General features: G+C 42.8%; 2 protein-coding genes across 3 annotated transcripts in view; both read right to left on the bottom strand.

Annotated features, from left to right (window-relative positions):
* Positions 1-6,389: 6,389 nt before the first annotated feature.
* Positions 6,390-9,813, bottom strand: LOC130561157 (coiled-coil domain-containing protein 134-like). 2 transcript variants are annotated; one of them, XM_057345324.1, is made up of 7 exons: positions 9,658-9,813; positions 8,766-8,879; positions 8,571-8,692; positions 8,407-8,491; positions 8,013-8,194; positions 7,870-7,941; positions 6,390-7,093 (listed from the first exon to the last, which is right to left on the bottom strand). In XM_057345324.1, the coding sequence occupies exons 1-7, from the start codon at positions 9,692-9,694 to the stop codon at positions 6,974-6,976; spliced, it is 732 nt and encodes a 243-aa protein (XP_057201307.1). In that variant the 5' UTR covers positions 9,695-9,813; the 3' UTR covers positions 6,390-6,973. The 2 variants fall into 2 exon arrangements, with proteins under 2 accessions (XP_057201307.1, XP_057201308.1); XM_057345325.1 differs by lacking the exon at positions 9,658-9,813 and adding an exon at positions 9,543-9,657.
* Positions 9,814-9,980: 167 nt separating this feature from the next.
* The window catches only part of LOC130561093 (meiosis inhibitor protein 1-like), a 13,847-nt gene continuing 6,837 nt past the window's right edge, over positions 9,981-16,990 (bottom strand). The window contains exons 13-31 of the mRNA XM_057345217.1: positions 16,951-16,990; positions 16,727-16,862; positions 16,482-16,593; positions 16,080-16,140; positions 15,857-15,951; positions 15,616-15,769; positions 14,612-14,759; positions 14,214-14,432; positions 13,980-14,133; positions 13,698-13,799; positions 13,504-13,614; positions 13,201-13,349; positions 12,584-12,668; positions 11,671-11,837; positions 11,428-11,509; positions 11,238-11,344; positions 10,993-11,124; positions 10,215-10,324; positions 9,981-10,140 (exon numbers count right to left, since the gene is read on the bottom strand). The exon at positions 16,951-16,990 is cut by the window's right edge and continues 104 nt beyond it. Of these exons, the coding sequence (XP_057201200.1) occupies positions 10,080-10,140; positions 10,215-10,324; positions 10,993-11,124; positions 11,238-11,344; positions 11,428-11,509; positions 11,671-11,837; positions 12,584-12,668; positions 13,201-13,349; positions 13,504-13,614; positions 13,698-13,799; positions 13,980-14,133; positions 14,214-14,432; positions 14,612-14,759; positions 15,616-15,769; positions 15,857-15,951; positions 16,080-16,140; positions 16,482-16,593; positions 16,727-16,862; positions 16,951-16,990 (2,225 nt within the window). The 3' untranslated portion in view covers positions 9,981-10,079. The remainder of the gene's footprint in view (positions 10,141-10,214; positions 10,325-10,992; positions 11,125-11,237; positions 11,345-11,427; positions 11,510-11,670; positions 11,838-12,583; positions 12,669-13,200; positions 13,350-13,503; positions 13,615-13,697; positions 13,800-13,979; positions 14,134-14,213; positions 14,433-14,611; positions 14,760-15,615; positions 15,770-15,856; positions 15,952-16,079; positions 16,141-16,481; positions 16,594-16,726; positions 16,863-16,950) is intronic.

Below are 16,990 nucleotides of genomic sequence, written 5' to 3'. Positions count from 1 at the left end.
TTACGGCATAAGTCACGTTTTACTCGTAGCCCGGGAGAAGTTAGCCAACAGCAGAGCTAACAGTAAGATGAAACTATCCAAAACATCACCATGGCAGAGCCAGCCAAAAAACCAAAGAGGGTTTTGTCGGAGGAAGCTAAGAAAATAAAGCGAGAGAGTGATCGGACACGAGGATGAATCAATATCGGACGGGCTTACACTCGGTGGTGTGAGAAGCAAGAGGCAACGGGTTGCAAAGCGGATGCAGACCTAGCGGTCCGGCTCCTGGATTTGTAAGTGTTATTTGTACATTTTTTGTTACTGTCCTGTACTTCTGAACTAGTGGTGGGCGATACTGTAAAATTTAGTATCGATCCGATACCAAGTAAGGGCCAGTATTGCCGATTTCGATTTCGATACCGATACCAATACTTTTTACTTTTAAAAAGCATTCACTTGAACTTACATTTACTTTCCTGTATATGAAATGTCATGATTTATCAGATGAATGCATCATTAATATGCTAAATCTGAATACATTTTCATGACCACTAAAATATTTTGTGATTTGTGCTCTTAATGTGCCTGTAGGCTAATTAATCATGTAGATGTTAAAACACTGGACATCATTTAAACCAAATAAATCTATTTATTTAGTTATTTATTCCTGTAATCGAATTTGCAAACATGAACTTTGCACCAAATTATTACTGGAAAATAGTAACAATAACAGATTAACAGAACTGAAAAACAATATTTAACAAAACAATTTCTCGTTATCTCAGTACTACTTCTCTAGCTTAAAAAAAACAAAGTGCACAAAATTATTACTCAAGAACAAAGATTTTAAAACTGCTTTTCCGTTTTTGTTCAGTGTTATGTTTAGACAAAATAATAGAACAAATTAACATGTTTCCCTTTCATTACACTTTTTTAAGTGAATTTATAAACTAAGTGCACACAATTGAGAAACAAAGTAAATAAAGTGCTTAAATAATAAAGTACTTTCAATCTTTGGCTTTTTACCCCCAAAGGCCCACTGCCATACATCGCAGTTCTCAGTGTTTTTATTCACCGAGGTGATAAACTCCACAGATGCTCCTCTTCTTTTCGCCGGCTGCAGCTGCGTCTGCGCGCTTGCGCTTGAGTCACGTGATAGCGGACTACAAAACACAGCAGGGCAGGAGGAGCAACGTGTGCAAAACTAGGTGTATGGGAAATAGTTTTTCTTCATTATACAATTATTAGCTACATTAGTAAATAAATAAAATCAGTAGTAAAAACTAAAAACACATTAGTATCGATATTTTTATGTTAGGATCGATCCTTTTCGATACAATCTCAGTATCGGAAGTATCGATACTTCAGGATCGATCCGCCCACCACTATTCTGAACGTATTTGTTATTACCCCTAGTTCACACTGCACGCGTGAGCAGAGCGCGAGCAGCGCGTATTTTGTTCGGCGTGCATGTTTAGGGCTGTGACGGTGGCAGTTTTTTACCACCGCGGTGGTAATAGACAAATCGACCGCGATGGTGCGGTGGTTGAGAAATATATATTATTTATATAGATAATATTTATATTATTATATTTGTGTGTAGCAACTACATGACGAGTGGAAGAGAAATATAGACCTTATTTAAATACTTGAAATTGTTAAATACTTGAAATTGAAATATGATATCTGAAATGAAACATCCGTCAATGTTTAACGCGCAAATCCATCAGTGAAACGGCACACTACAGCATATAAAACATTTAAATAAACATCAGTAAATAATGAAAACTTAAATGATATAAGAAAGCTAAATACTAAATAAAAAAGCTCTTGTTGCAGTAACTTCAGTCAGTGGCGTATTAACCCTTACAGTCCTTAACAATTCCATTTGAAACAAACTGTTTAAACCTACACATACAAATTCCTTGTATGTGCAAACATACTTGGCAATAAAGCTCTTTCTGATTCTGAATAAGCAAGCCTGTTGTGTTTTTTTTTTGCAAGACTGGGAGTATGTTAAAAAAAAACATTTATATTTGATGTACCCCTTCATTTGTTTTTAATTATTCCGTTTGGGTGGAAGCTTGGTTTATAAAATCACGTCAGTTAACTAGCCAGAAAGCGGCTCTAGCAGCACCCAATCAAACCTGAGTTTGTGGCCAACTTTCCGAGGAGCTCGTTATAAAAGGTGATCGTGTCATACCTCATTCTTGTACCACAATGGACGACACGAGGCTGATCGTTGAGGTTGAGAAGCACAAAATGCTTTATGATCCTTGTAGTAAATATTACAAAGACATATATTCAAAGGAAAAAGCCTGGGTTGAAATAGCTTCTGCTATTTGTGCAGATGGTAAGACAATTACATAATGGCGATCTGTTTTGTTTGACCATATTGTTTACCAATATACTGTACATGGGTCTTGTACCCTTGGTAACAGAATTTTAAGAGTATCACGTTTACAAATGTTTAAACTTAGGGAACGAATGTATGCTATGTGGTTGGTTGGCTTGCTTACCTTGCACATTCGATGCAGCTGCGGTCACGCTATACAAACGCTTCCTGTGTGCTCGCGAATCCGCAGGTGCAGTGATGACGTAGTTACGCTGACGGCGCTGCTCTCCTCTGCTCACGCGTGCGGTGTGAACTAGGGGTGAGTCTGTGTCATTGGCGCAACACCGGTTCGCACTTTATAAGCGTAACGTAGCTGAGAGATAATATATGGTTGGCGGTGTCGATAGCTAGCGTGTTGTCGTGTCTCGTCATGAATGTGTGTAGTTCTTGTAAATAAAGACTAAACAACCACACTAAACGTGTTGTGGTAAAAAGTAGCCGATTATTTTGTTCAGACCAATAAACCACGTGAATGTTGAACAGTTCAGTCGTTGATTAGGCTAATGTTGTCGTTATATACAGGTGCTGGTCATATAATTAGAATATCATCAAAAAGTTGATTTATTTCACTAATTCCATTCAAAAAGTGAAACTTGTATATTATATTCATTCATTACACACAGACTGATAGATTTCAAATGTTTATTTCTTTTAATTTGATGATTATAACTGACAACTAATGAAAATCCCAAATTCAGTATCTCAGAAAATTAGAATATTACTTAAGACCAATACAAAGAAAGGATTTTTAGAAATCTTGGCCAACTGAAAAGTATGAAAATGAAAAGTATGAGCATGTACAGCACTCAATACTTAGTTGGGGCTCCTTTTGCCTGAATTACTGCAGCAATGCGGCGTGGCATGGAGTGGATCAGTCTGTGGCACTGCTCAGGTGTTATGAGAGCCCAGGTTGCTCTGATAGTGGCCTTCAGTCTTCTGCATTGTTGGGTCTGGCATATCGCATCTTCTTCTTCACGAGGTTAAGGTCAGGCGAGTTTGCTGGCCAATTAAGAACAGGGATACCATGGTCCTTAAACCAGGTACTGGTAGCTTTGGCCTGTGTGCAGGTGCCAAGTCCTGTTGGAAAATGAAATCTGCATCTCCATAAAGTTGGTCAGCAGCAGGACTTGCACTTGCGACTTTTCTTTTTGTAAGGCACACTTCGGGTAAAAGAAGCTTCCAGAGAGCTTTGTTTCGGGACAGATGTTTTGAGTTGCGTGGTCTTCGTGGCCGAAGTTGTAGCACGAAGTTGTAAACAGTCATCGTACTGCACTTTATGGTAATTTTGTAAGTGGTGGAAGAGATTTGATGTGCTTCCACATTTTGATACAACTGATTCATTACATTCCCTACAGACTGGCTGTTTTTGCTGCTCATTGGAATTTTTAAATCCAAACCACCTCCAAATGAGTGAACTATTGTTTTTGTTTTACTAACCAGTAAGTTTTCTGTAGTGTTGACCGGCGGCGCGTTCCTCCATGTCGCGTGCTACCTTGTGTGCTGGAGCAGGCAGGCGGGCGCGGTCTGGTTTGCGCAGAGCGAGCGCGTGCACGGCATCAAACCATATCGATATGAACGATGTAGGCTAATCCCGTATCGCGTTGGGTAAACATATCGATATATCCCTCCAACTCGGTATACCGCCCAGCCCTACCGCCAATAACGAACAAATATCTCCCAAGGATTTAAGAACAACACAAACTGTGTCTAGATGGCCTGTCCATCGCTGATCCAAGAGACGTTTCAGCTTCTCGCCCTTGTAATGAACTGCTACTGTGGGCTTTCTGATAAACTTGTAAAGTAAAACACAAACTCTGAAAAAGTCTTGAATTGCGCTTTCAGTCGACAACGCGTGAACAACTACTAGATGTAGTTTGTGATTAAAACAATGCGTGTAGGGAATGCTTCGGCCTAGTCTGTCCTGTAAACGTTTCTGCACCCCTCCATGTTTTCCGGACATAACTGCTGCCCCGTCATACACCTGACTGAGAATTCGGTCAGTGTTAAGTCCCGCTTTTCTGAGCTCAGCAATAATCAATTCGCTTAACTTTGCAGCATCTCCACGGTCTGTTGTGGCGACAGTTAGAAGACGTTCGTTAACCTCAAACAGGTCATCAACATAATGAATCACAACGCTGACATTTTCGGTCCCTGTTGGGTCTCTGGTTCCATCGACTTTGACTGTATAAAATGAATATCCTACGTCTCTGACTATTTCTTCTGTAACTAAAGTGCTCATTATTTCAATTACCTGATTCTGGATTTCGTGGCTAGTGTAAATTGCATTACATGGAATAGTTTTCGCAGCCTTTTTCAGTTCAGGATCTTTTCTGAGGGTGTACTTAAAGAGGGATAAAAATAGCCCACTGCCACCATCCGACATGCGTCCTGATCTCCTCTTAGTGGCAGCTGATTTGCACACAGATATTCGATCATGTCAATTATGCTTGAGAGGTAATAGCGATTTCGTTGATCAGAGTTTAAAAGCGTAGATATTTCCCGACCTTTCGCCACTCTGTGCTCCTTGTCCATCCACAGCGCCGTACATGCGATGTGATCTTTTGCTGTTCCTAATGCGTGTTTCCAGTCCCGAAATCCCCTGGTTGTAAAAGTTGGATCGGAGACCGTGCCTGTTCGAAATTTTCTACAGCATCGGCTTTCACAGAGTACTCCAACCAATTTCTATCTTTAAACCAGTTGCTCGAAAATGACCTCATCTCTCCAGAAAATAATGTCATTGGATATTTTGCTAAAATAACCTGACATGGTGTGTCTGAGCCAAGGTCATCTGGAGCTTCCTTTTCGACGCAAGCAGGTGCTGTTCTCGTTGAGGGTGATGATTCCGAGCATGTCAGGCCGCTAACAGCAACATCATGGCAGCCAAGCCACCTTCCTCGCTTCTGGACACATCCTTGTCAAGCGATTCATCAATAACTTTAGCACCGCCACCTTCCTTGCTTCTGGACACATCCTTGTCAAGCGATTCATCAATAACTTTAGCACCGCCACCTTCCTTGCTTCTGGACACATCCTTGTCAAGCGATTCACCATCCGTAACTTTAGATTGTGGTCTTTTTAACCAATTTCGTATGTCCATGTCTATGACTGTTTAAAACAACAAAAATCCGTGAAGAAATAAGCACGCATACATGTTTCTCTTCTTACTCTCGCGCTTAACAAGCTCAATAATTGTGAACAACCAATCAACAAGTGGCAGCGGTGGAAGGGAGGGGGATTTCAGCAGCAGATGTGTTGTAGCAGAATCGGTAATACGTGCATATTTCAACGTCTATTAAAAATCTTTCTTATTCATATTGCATACATAAATATTATTCTAAATTGAGCATTTTTAATCAAATAATCAGCATAATTCTTAAGGTGATAATTTTGTGTTTGTTGAAATAAAAAATAATGGGGGTCACAGTACCACCCACAGGGGGGCCGGGCGGCCTGTGAATATCCATTACAAAATTCACGTCAATTTTGATCACTTCAGACTTTTAAAGAGTCTCCGGACAATGAAAAGTTGATGAGGTAGTTGTAGATATTAGAATCCTGCAGATCAGGAAATTTCATATTCGCTCGTAATGTAAACAGGCGGTGTAAACAGAAGAGGTCACGTGACTGCCGGACTTCAGTGACAGGACGTCTGCGAAATCTCGATTTTGTAAATATTGTCTAAAAAAACCTACATTAACAATACAAACAAATCAAAGACTCTTACCAGGAACTGCTTTGGGTCTCTTTGCCGTTTCCATACCGTCATATTAAAAAGCAATTTGCTCAGGAATATTGAATATTTCACGTCTGTCATGATTTATAATGACAATAAAATGATTAATGTGCTTAACAAATGTGCATACGGCAAACTGTCCACGAGACGATCTGTTGAGCACATGTTGAACTTCTTTCATTTCTGACACAGCGCACAAACCCGCTTTAATCCAGAATCTGATATTTCTGTGAACGTTCATTTGCTTAGATAAAGATTTATTACAGAAGAGACACGATGAGCTCAGATCAGCAGCTGCTGTGGAGTTTATTAGAACAGAAGGTGAAGTGAATCCATCCGCACATCAACTACAACACATTCAAGATTCATTCACCACAGATGTCTGTTGTCGGTACAGTCATGAATCTACAGATGTCAGATCAGATCTTGTCTGCCTCTCATACACACACAAACACCACTTTAACAAATAAAAGACACATTAACCATTCTCTTATCACACTACAAAACACACAAACTCCACTTTAATACATTTCTTTCTATTTGTGTACATTTTTTACTTATTTCTGTTTCTAGTTTTCTCTTCAGTATGTAGAATCTGACCTGTAATGTCCAAAATATCATTAATCTGAGTAACAGAGCCCCAACCCTGACCCCGCCCACTCACCAGACCCCGCCCACTGACCCCTGTATAAAGGCAGTGCAGTCAGATTTAAATCTCAAACTCTACAGCACTAAACACACACATTCACACAGAAAGTCACTGTGATCAGCTGTAAACTTTGATAAGTGTGTGTGTGTGTGTGTGAACACTGGACGTGTGGCGTGTTCTGCTCAAACCCACATCACATGACATCAGATGTTCGGCTCTATAACTCTGAACGAGAGATCCGAGGTCCTTTCCTGATCTCCTTCCTCTTCTCCTCCTTCCTCCTCCTCTTCTCCTCCTCACGGAGAATCTTCTGGAACGCCTCTGCCGTGTGTAGCATCTGACACACACACACATTTATCACAGAACAGCTGTGTTCTACCCACAACATCTCAGCTATTATAACATATAGAACCTACATGAATATGAATTGAAAATGAAAGTGCCACGATGTGAAGATAATCAAGTAAAGAATACTCATTTGTAAGTCGCTTTGGATAAAAGCGTCTGCTGAATGACTAAGTGTAAATGAAAGTATTATGAGATTGTTGTTTTGTTTTCCTTTTCTTTTTTTAAAGAGGGCAGATTTCAGAATTCATTCACATAGTTTTAGTCATTTTCTAAAGACTGTTCATCGGACGCGCGCGCCCGACCTCCAGTTTACTTCCAGTCTGTGTTTGACTAGTGTCTAATAATATAACTATTTATATTTATGTTAATATTCATTTATTGTATAATAATTGTATTAAATAAACAATGTTGAATGGGTCCTGTAGTTCGGTCGCATTTAAAGAAACCGTATGGTACACTGACATCTAGCGGTTGAGCTTGGTATCACAGTCTAAATTCAGAATATTGGTGAGACAAGTTTAGTCAAGTTACGCTTCTTCTGGGTTTCTTTTGCTTGTTATCAGAAATCATCTACAGGCGCTCTACTGTTTGTGAATGTGTCCCGGAAGTTCAGTTGGGCTCACAAACGTGCGCATGTGCAGTAATGTTTGTTTATGTTGTTAAGATGAAACCGTCTATAGGTATATCATAAAATATTACTGTTATTTTTCAAGTCATGTGCTATGTTTTGGTGATACATGTGTGTGTGTGTGTGTGTGTACGTACGTCGTCTCTCTCTGTGCGGAACGGATTGATGAAGTCTGGAGATTTCTCTGTGATTCCTAGCTCCTGTGACATCTGAACAGACACACACACGTCAGTATGTCCAATCATGTATCCTGGTGTTACCCACAATGCCTCAGTCTCACCAGCGTGAGGACGTGTTGGTGTGCTCCTCCAGTAAAAATACCCGTCTGGTTACAGAAGGTCAGACCCCAGCGCAGCAGACCGCTCCATTCAGCATTTCCGTCAAAATAATGATGAACGATACGAGGAAAGCGCAGAGCCACGTCACCGAAAAACGCCGTGTTCTCCACCACATGAGAGTACGCTACAGACAGACAATTCTTTTAGAATTATATTTTCATTTCATTCTTTTCTCAGCACTAATTATCTTAACAGCACATTATTGTTTGTTGTTATTGTGTATTTCCTTACGTTATATACAATGTTTTGACAATATTGTAACTAAACACAATCCACTCCTGAAAACTCGAATCAAGAGAGAGCGCGTGTGTGTGTGTGTTGTGTCCTCGCTCTCACCTTCTTTGATCTTGTGGTCCTGTGGGAACGGATCATCCGGCTGTACATTAGCAGCTATGAGAACAGCTCTAGAGTCCTCCAGCACCTACACAAACACACACACAGAGAGGATGATGATGTGAGAGTGGTTCAGCTGAACGTGTGTGTGTGTGTGTGATGAGGACCTTAAAGAGTCCCTTCAGCATGATGTCGATGATCTTGTACTGCTGGTTGATGTCGTTCAGCTCCACCAGATTCTTCAGAGCGTTCAGCTGATCTTTCCTCTTCGTCTCAAACAAACGCTTATCTGAAGACCACGGTCAGGACAACACAACACACAGCAGACGCACACGCACACATCTGTGTATGTGTAAGGATACAGATCTCCAGGTTTGAGTCATGTTTGTGTCTGTGATGTGTGTCAGAGTTTGAGGCGAGGGCCGCCGGGGTCACCAGCATCATCATCATCAGGGTCCAAACGCTCAACATGATCACTGTAACACAACACAACACAACACAGAGCTGGATGACATGAACCCGAGCAGAGGGGTTCAGTGTCGTTCTTCTGGTTTCTCCAGACTGATGACATCATCATCTCAGCAGATACTTCACAACACAACTCATGTCAACACTGATGTATAATCCTGGATGATCAAACACAAACAAGCCCACTAATGACTGGTGACGACTATTTTGGTATTGTAGTTAAACATCAATTTGATTTCTATGACCATCATGAAAGAATCAAGAAACTGCTGAATGATTAAATGTGCATTTTTATTTCAAGTTGATTTGGTGGGTCCTAAACGAGACCTTTTGGAAGCTGTGCTAAATGAACCAGTCTGTAGATCTCGACTCCACACGTGTTTGCTCAGAGACGGATAGATTCATGTCATGTGACAGAGCAGCATGAAACCAATGGATGTTCTGATCATCAACATGTTTGCAGAGAATCAGCAGAATTCACACATTCTTCACAGCACATTAATGCGTGTACTGTCCCTTTAAGACCCGCTCAACTGGTTTGTTTTCACGCGCATCAGAGAGAAAAATAACGATGAAATTCTATCAAATCGATGAATCACAACATTCATGAGTGTAATGAAACGACAGTCGAGTGCTTCACAAAACATCAAATACACTGTAACGTTACACACCAGTGAAATGACCCGCTGAATGAATTCAGATGTGCAACTCAACACTAGAATGATGACACACAGCACTGATGCAGATGTTACAGCTGTGATGCGATGTGACTCCGGATCAACTCACCTGACACGCGACACGAGCGATCATGGGTTAAACGCATCGGTCCGTGTGAATAAAACACGCGTGTAAACTCGAAACGTCATGTGTCTGACAGAGAATCGCTTACATGTCGCGTGTCCTTTACACCACCGGTTTCCGCACGGAGCGATTTCAGCGACGCACGCGTGCGCGGTGACGTCACTGTCGCGTCATGACAAGCCATCATTTTCCACAATTCATTTCACAAAATTGACCAAATAAAATCACATGTACACAACGAAAATGTCAAATTATTATTAAATCATCCTCAACAAACTGATTTATAAATGATAAAATCGAAACATGAAGAAATTATTAATATTCGTAAAGTTACAGTATAAGTTAATAACACTAGTGTAAGCAGTCAGAGAACACTTGAGGAGTCAGACGTGTTTGTTGTGTGTGATTCACACGATCTGAGTGTTGACTGTGAAATCCGACAGAAGAACACAAACTCCATCAACACAACTGATACACACAGTGTTAAGGAAACACACAAACAATGAGCAGTGTACACAGATTGTTGTGTGTTGTGAGGATACAGCATGTGTTGAGGTGGTGGGCTATCACAGGACTGCTGCTGATGTTGAAGTGACTCCAGTAAGTTCTCCATCCTAGTCTTCAGATCATCAGGAGGAGCAAGAGCACAACACTACACACACACACACACACGCGCACGCACACGCACGCACGCACGCACGCACGCACGCACACACACACACACACACACACACACAGGGTTAACATTCCATTTCACATGATTATGATGTCACTTTTGTCTTTTCAGTCAAAGCTGTGTGTACTTGTATATCTTTGTGAGGACCAGTGTGAGTTTTAGACGAGCGGAGTGAGGAGTAAAATGAGGTCATTTTGGATGATGCTTACTTTCTCAGACCCCTTTAAAGGGCTGTTTGAGGGTCAAGACTTGGTTTCACTCTCTGTGTGTGTGTACTTGTGTAAGCAGCAGTCTCAGTGTGTGTGTGTGTGTGTACTTGTGTAAGCAGCAGTCTCAGTGTGTGTGTGTGTGTGTACTTGTGTAAGCAGCAGTCTCAGTGTGTGTGTGTGTGTGTGTACTTGTGTAAGCAGCAGTCTCAGTGTGTGTGTGTGTGTGTAAGCAGCAGTCTCAGTGTGTGTGTGTGTGTAAGCAGCAGTCTCAGTGCGTGTGTGTGTGTGTACTTGTGTAAGCAGCAGTCTCAGTGTGTGTGTGTGTGTGTAAGCAGCAGTCTCAGTGTGTGTGTGTGTGTAAGCAGCAGTCTCAGTGTGTGTGTGTGTGTGTGTGTAAGCAGCAGTCTCAGTGTGTGTGTGTGTGTATGTGTGTACTCGTGTAAGCAGCAGTCTCAGTGTGTTTATGCTGTTGTCTTTGATTTGTGTCACTCCTCGTGTCTCCACCTCCTTACACACTGACTGAACTTCTGTCTTCCACTCTGAGAAGCCTCCACCAACACACACCAGCTGTGGACACGCACACACAAAAATACACAAAAAGTGGTTCTAAAGTAAATCAGTACAGCACTATGTGTGTTACCAGTGTGATGAGGGTCAGTACAGCCGTGTGTGTGTGTTACCAGTGTGATGAGGGTCAGTACAGCCGGGTGTAGTGTGATAATTCCTCCACAGGACAGTAAAGAGAAAAGCAGAAAACGTGTCCATGGCTGACAGACCATGTGTTGGGCTAACACACAAACACACACAGCATAGACACGTTACTCATCTTTCTTCATTGTGTGTGTGTTTACCGGACACAGTCGTGTGTACCTATGACAGCGTCTCTTCTGTGCAGAAATCCAATCAAAGATGTCAAACACTTCACAGTGCTGCTCATCATCACATCCTGTTTCTGAACACACACACAGAGTGACAGTAAAGTGTGTTTAATCATGTTGAATTCACTAAAGCTCTGTAAACACACAAGCAGAGCAGTTCTCAGAGCACACGTGTGTGTGATGAATGTTTACACTGCTGAATGTTGACTGTGTGATGGGACATGTGTTTGTGTACCTGCAGCATGAGTCCACACAGAGCTGTCATGAGCGCCTGTGCTCCGCTGTAACAGAGCGGATAGAGAGCGCCATCTACTGACCGCACGGGCGCTGCGCTCTGACACACACACACCAGAGAACACTCATCTACATCCAGCCACACCTGCAACAACCTCATACTACACACTACACACACACACACACATTCTGTTAAAGCACATTTATGTGACAGACAGCATCAGAGAGTCTGAGAGAAATTGAATTCATTCATTGAGAAATGTCTTTGTACTGATTTATTTAAAGGTCCAGTGTATGAAATGTAGCGGTGAGGTTGTGAATTGTAACTAGCGTCTCACTCCACCCCTCCCTTTCCAAGCACTACAGTGGCTGACACAGGACTAAGATGTCATCGTGTTTTTGCTTCTTTGCTGAATGAGATAATGCGTTTGTGCTCTGTAGAGCAGTTTGTCCGTTTAGGGCTTCTGTAGAAACAACATGGTGAATAACATGCAAGGTGTATGTAGACCGAAACAGCTCATTCTAAGATCATAAAAACATAACGCTCCATAATGAAAGGTCTTTATACATTGACATTTATTCATTTGGCAGACGCTTTTATCCAAACACACAAGTAGGAGGCATTTAACATTTTGTCAACCCGTGTAACAGTAGCGTTAGTTTACAAGGCCATGATACTAGAGGACTAAAGCTGGAATAAGCAAGGGAGACAATGAACAACAAGAATATATATACATTTTTTTTAATTAATCACAATACATATACACCTCTGAACACATGGTTATGATTATTATATTGCATTTCTGTCAATAGATCCTCCAAAAAATGACACACTGGACCTTTAAAAACTGAGATTACATACCAAATAACTATACCGTCCAGTTTAGAGTCAAGTGTGTGTGTGTGTGTCTTACTCAACAGCAGGCTGTCTGTGTGTCTTTTTCTGAAGGCAAGTCGTCTCACTATCTTATGAAGATCTACTGTAATGTTCCTGTAAACCTACAACACGCGCACACGCACACACATGTTGGGTTTCCATGTTTTATGGGGACATTCCATAGACACAATGGTTTTTATACTGTACAAACTGTATCTCATATTCCCTCCCCCTAACCCTAACAATCACACACAACTGTCTGCTCTTTTACATTTTCACAAAAGTTCATTCTGTATGATTTATAAGCTTGTTTCCTCATGGGGACCAAAAAATGTCCCCACAAGGACAAGGGTCTTGGATATTGCCATCTTTGTGAGGACATTTTGTCCCCGTACCGTAGGGTTTACCCTTCACACACACGCACGCACGCACGCACGCACGCACACACACACACACACACACACACACACACACACACACACACATCAGGTGTTTGCTACTGTGATAGCACAAATCTCTTCGGTTCTTCTGAATGCACAAGGAGTAAACTAGAGCAGTATAGTACACAACATAAAGCAGGTATAAGTGCACTAGTAAGCCTGATGTTGTGGAGAAGACACATGTTTTGAGTGTAGCGGTGTGTGTGTGTCTCACCTGTGCAGAGAGTGTGTGTTGTAGGGAGATGAGTGTGGCGAGCAGAAGGAGTGAACAGCACTGCAGAGATGATGATGATGATGAAGAGTGAGAGAAAACATTCTCCAACACCTCCATCAGTCTGATGTTACCCAGCAGCAGAGACACCACTAACACACACACACACACACACACACACACACACACACACACACACACACACACACACACACACACACACACACACACACACGCACACACACACACACACAGTCAGTGTGATGTTATTCAGCCCATCAGTGTGTGTAAGTGTGTGTTGTGTACCTCTGTCAGTGCAGTGTGACGGACACACACTCAGGAAACAATAAAGGCAGTTTAACACAGACAACAGCAGCTCTGAGTCACTGGAGTTCACCTTCACAACCAGATTACAGACTACACACACACACATGATATATTACACACACATACGGGTGAATGATTGCTACACATGTTAATAAAAGTGTGTGTGTATTTACCGTGGTAAAGCAGTTTAAAGTCTGTGTGATTCATTTCACTTTGTGCGGTGGTGTTACTCTGAAGCACAGAAAGCACATCCAGCAGCACACACACTCTGAAATCTGACACACACACACACACACACACACACACACACACACACAGAATTCACATGATTATTTCTGCTTGTGTAGTTGATATAACGTGATAAGACAGCAGCAGGTGTGTGTATCACAGACAACACTGTCATGTGTGTGATAGATCTGGCGTTCAGTGTGTTAGTTTGTTTGGAGTTTTCTGACCTGTGTGTGTGAGTTTCTGCAGGAGATTCAGCAGAGCAGACTTCATCTGATGAGACACATCACAACTACTGCTGCGGTCAGATGACCACACCAGACACCTCAACACAACTTCAGCTCTGTGTGCCACTGCAGCGTCAGCCTCACACAACACCACCTGAACACACACACACACATTATACACCTGAACCCACCGCGCATGAGTTTGTGAAGTGTGTGGTTGTGTGGTTTATTCACCAGCATCGAGAGCAGAGCGGCAGGACGATCACGCAGCAGCTGCAGCAGATCCTCTGCTTCTGATCCAGCACTGAGACATCCGGTGAGAACCCTCACTCCCAATCGCTCCGACAGCTCCGGGTAACAGAAGATGAAGCTCAGGATAGAGGGATGAACAGAAGAGAAAGAGAAGAGAAGAGGAGAGCAGGACAGAGCTTTACTGATGCTCTTCACAGCAGACTTCAGACAGACAGACAGAGAGAGAGACAGACGGATGACTTTAAAACATTACTGTGTCCTTTTCTTCACTCTTTTAGACGATGACAGTGGATAATGCACAGCAGCAGTGAAGTGTGTGTGTATTTACATGACGTTCACTCATTTAGAAAAGAGTTTGATGTAGTTTGTGTAGTTCTCACCGTGTCCACATGAGGGCAGCTGTGATGTGTGACAGACAGAAGATAAACTACACAACACTGCACGGGTGAAGGTACAGACACATCACTGACATCCTGAACACTGATGAACTGAAGCACACTGGAGAACACTGCAGCGTCACACAACAGCCTGCGCACACACACACACACACACACACACAAAACACTGGAGAACACTGCAGCGTCACACAACAGCCTGCGCACACACACACACACTTAACACTGGAGAACACTGCAGCGTCACACAACAGCCTGCGCACACACACACACACTTAACACCGGAGAACACTGCAGCGTCACACAACAGCCTGCGCACACACACACACACTTAACACCGGAGAACACTGCAGCGTCACACAACAGCCTGCGCACACACACACACACTTAACACCGGAGAACACTGCAGCGTCACACAACAGCCTGCGCACACACACACACACTTAACACCGGAGAACACTGCAGCGTCACACAACAGCCTGCGCACACACACACACACTTAACACCGGAGAACACTGCAGCGTCACACAACAGCCTGCGCACACACACACACACTTAACACCGGAGAACACTGCAGCGTCACACAACAGCCTGCGCACACACACACACACTTAACACCGGAGAACACTGCAGCGTCACACAACAGCCTGCGCACACACACACACACTTAACACCGGAGAACACTGCAGCGTCACACAACAGCCTGCGCACACACACACACACTTAACACCGGAGAACACTGCAGCGTCACACAACAGCCTGCGCACACACACACACACTTAACACCGGAGAACACTGCAGCGTCACACAACAGCCTGCGCACACACACACACACTTAACACCGGAGAACACTGCAGCGTCACACAACAGCCTGCGCACACACACACACACTTAACACCGGAGAACACTGCAGCGTCACACAACAGCCTGCGCACACACACACACACATTTTCACGGGCATGTGACTGGATGTTTAGAGATGCACGCACCTGTGTCCATGCAGCAGTGATGCGTACAGCAGGTAAATGATGCAGTATTGTGTGTTTCTGATGGACTCTGATGAATCCAACAACACACAACACCAATCAGACACTGAGCAACACAGAGACGACAAACACTCCTGCAGGACACACTCCACATGATCTGCACAAACACACAAAACTCACATATTATGCACACACACACTCCATGAGCTGCACAAACACACTACTCAAGCATTACACACATTACCTTGTAGTTCAGTGGTGACATTGTGTAAGTGTGCAAACACACACATGCAGAGTTTGATGAGGAACTCACAGCAGATGAGATTCAGAGAAGCTTTTCTGAAACACACACACTTCAAACATGAGCAGTTAAATGTGTGTGTGTGTGTCTGTGTGTGTGTGTGGTGACAGATTTATCCTTAATACATAAAAACAATGGAAGTCAGTAATATCATTTGTGCTGTTACCTGTTTTCTGAACACAGCTGAGCTTTGTTCTCTAGAGTCAGTCTGATGAAACCAGAGGACACTGACAGACAGAGAGAGATTATTTATGTCAATCTCTGGCCAATGTTTGTGTGTTTGTTTTCAAAACCTCACACACCAAGAGACATGTGACAAAACAAATAACACATGATTTATATTCATTCATTTGGCAGACGCTTTAAATCACAAATCATCCCATGTATATGATGTTTTCAGATAAACACTAAAACACAAGGCCAGCTCTAAACACATGACCTAAAGCTCTCGCTCTCATTGGTTGATGATCCACATCACAGATAAACCAGCATCACACAACACACGACCGTGTAAACGTCTGGATGATGGTCACATCTCTCATGGCCTTTGACCTGTGTGTCATCTCACCGAGTTTCCTGGAGAAGGAAGTCATGTGATCGGGACACAAAGAAAACTGACGGCACAGAATCGACAGAAAGACCCGCAGAAGCTGCGGAGAAGAGAGACGCTCACACACTCTCTACACACAAACACAGAGTATGAAAATTAACAACACACACACACACACACACACACACACACACACACACACACACACACACTGTTAAAGAAGATCACATGTGTGTGTGTGTGTGTGTGTGTGTGATACTCACAGTGACAGTAGGGATGAAGGTTGAATCACAGCAGTGCAGCAGATACACACACAGAGTGTCCAGTGTGTCCTGCTGTTGTGAAGCTGAACACACACTGTCATTCATACTACACTCACACACATACACTTCAGCCAGCCTACACACACACACACACACACACACACATTTAAGACTTCTATCAAATCAGTGTAATGACATTTGTGTGAGAGTTGGTGGTTTCTGACCGGCAGGCTGCATCAAAGCATGCGAGCGTGTGCAGTAAAA

This window comes from Triplophysa rosa, linkage group LG11 (assembly GCF_024868665.1).
Source record: "Triplophysa rosa linkage group LG11, Trosa_1v2, whole genome shotgun sequence".
NCBI classification, from domain to species: domain Eukaryota; kingdom Metazoa; phylum Chordata; class Actinopteri; order Cypriniformes; family Nemacheilidae; genus Triplophysa; species Triplophysa rosa.
The sequence above is the reverse complement of the archived record's forward strand: the minus strand, read 5'-3'. Positions and strand labels throughout refer to the sequence as shown.

Bases quoted from the DNA above. Each gene is read 5' to 3' on its own strand.
- LOC130561157 (XM_057345324.1), bottom strand. From the start codon at position 9,694: ATGCGTTTAACCCATGATCGCTCGTGTCGCGTGTCAG. The intron at 7,942-8,012 runs GTGAGACTGAGG...GTGTCTGTTCAG, and splicing joins ACCAACACGTCCTCACGCTG to ATGTCACAGGAGCTAGGAAT. The intron at 7,094-7,869 runs GTACGTACACAC...TGTGTGTGTCAG, and splicing joins TCCGCACAGAGAGAGACGAC to ATGCTACACACGGCAGAGGC.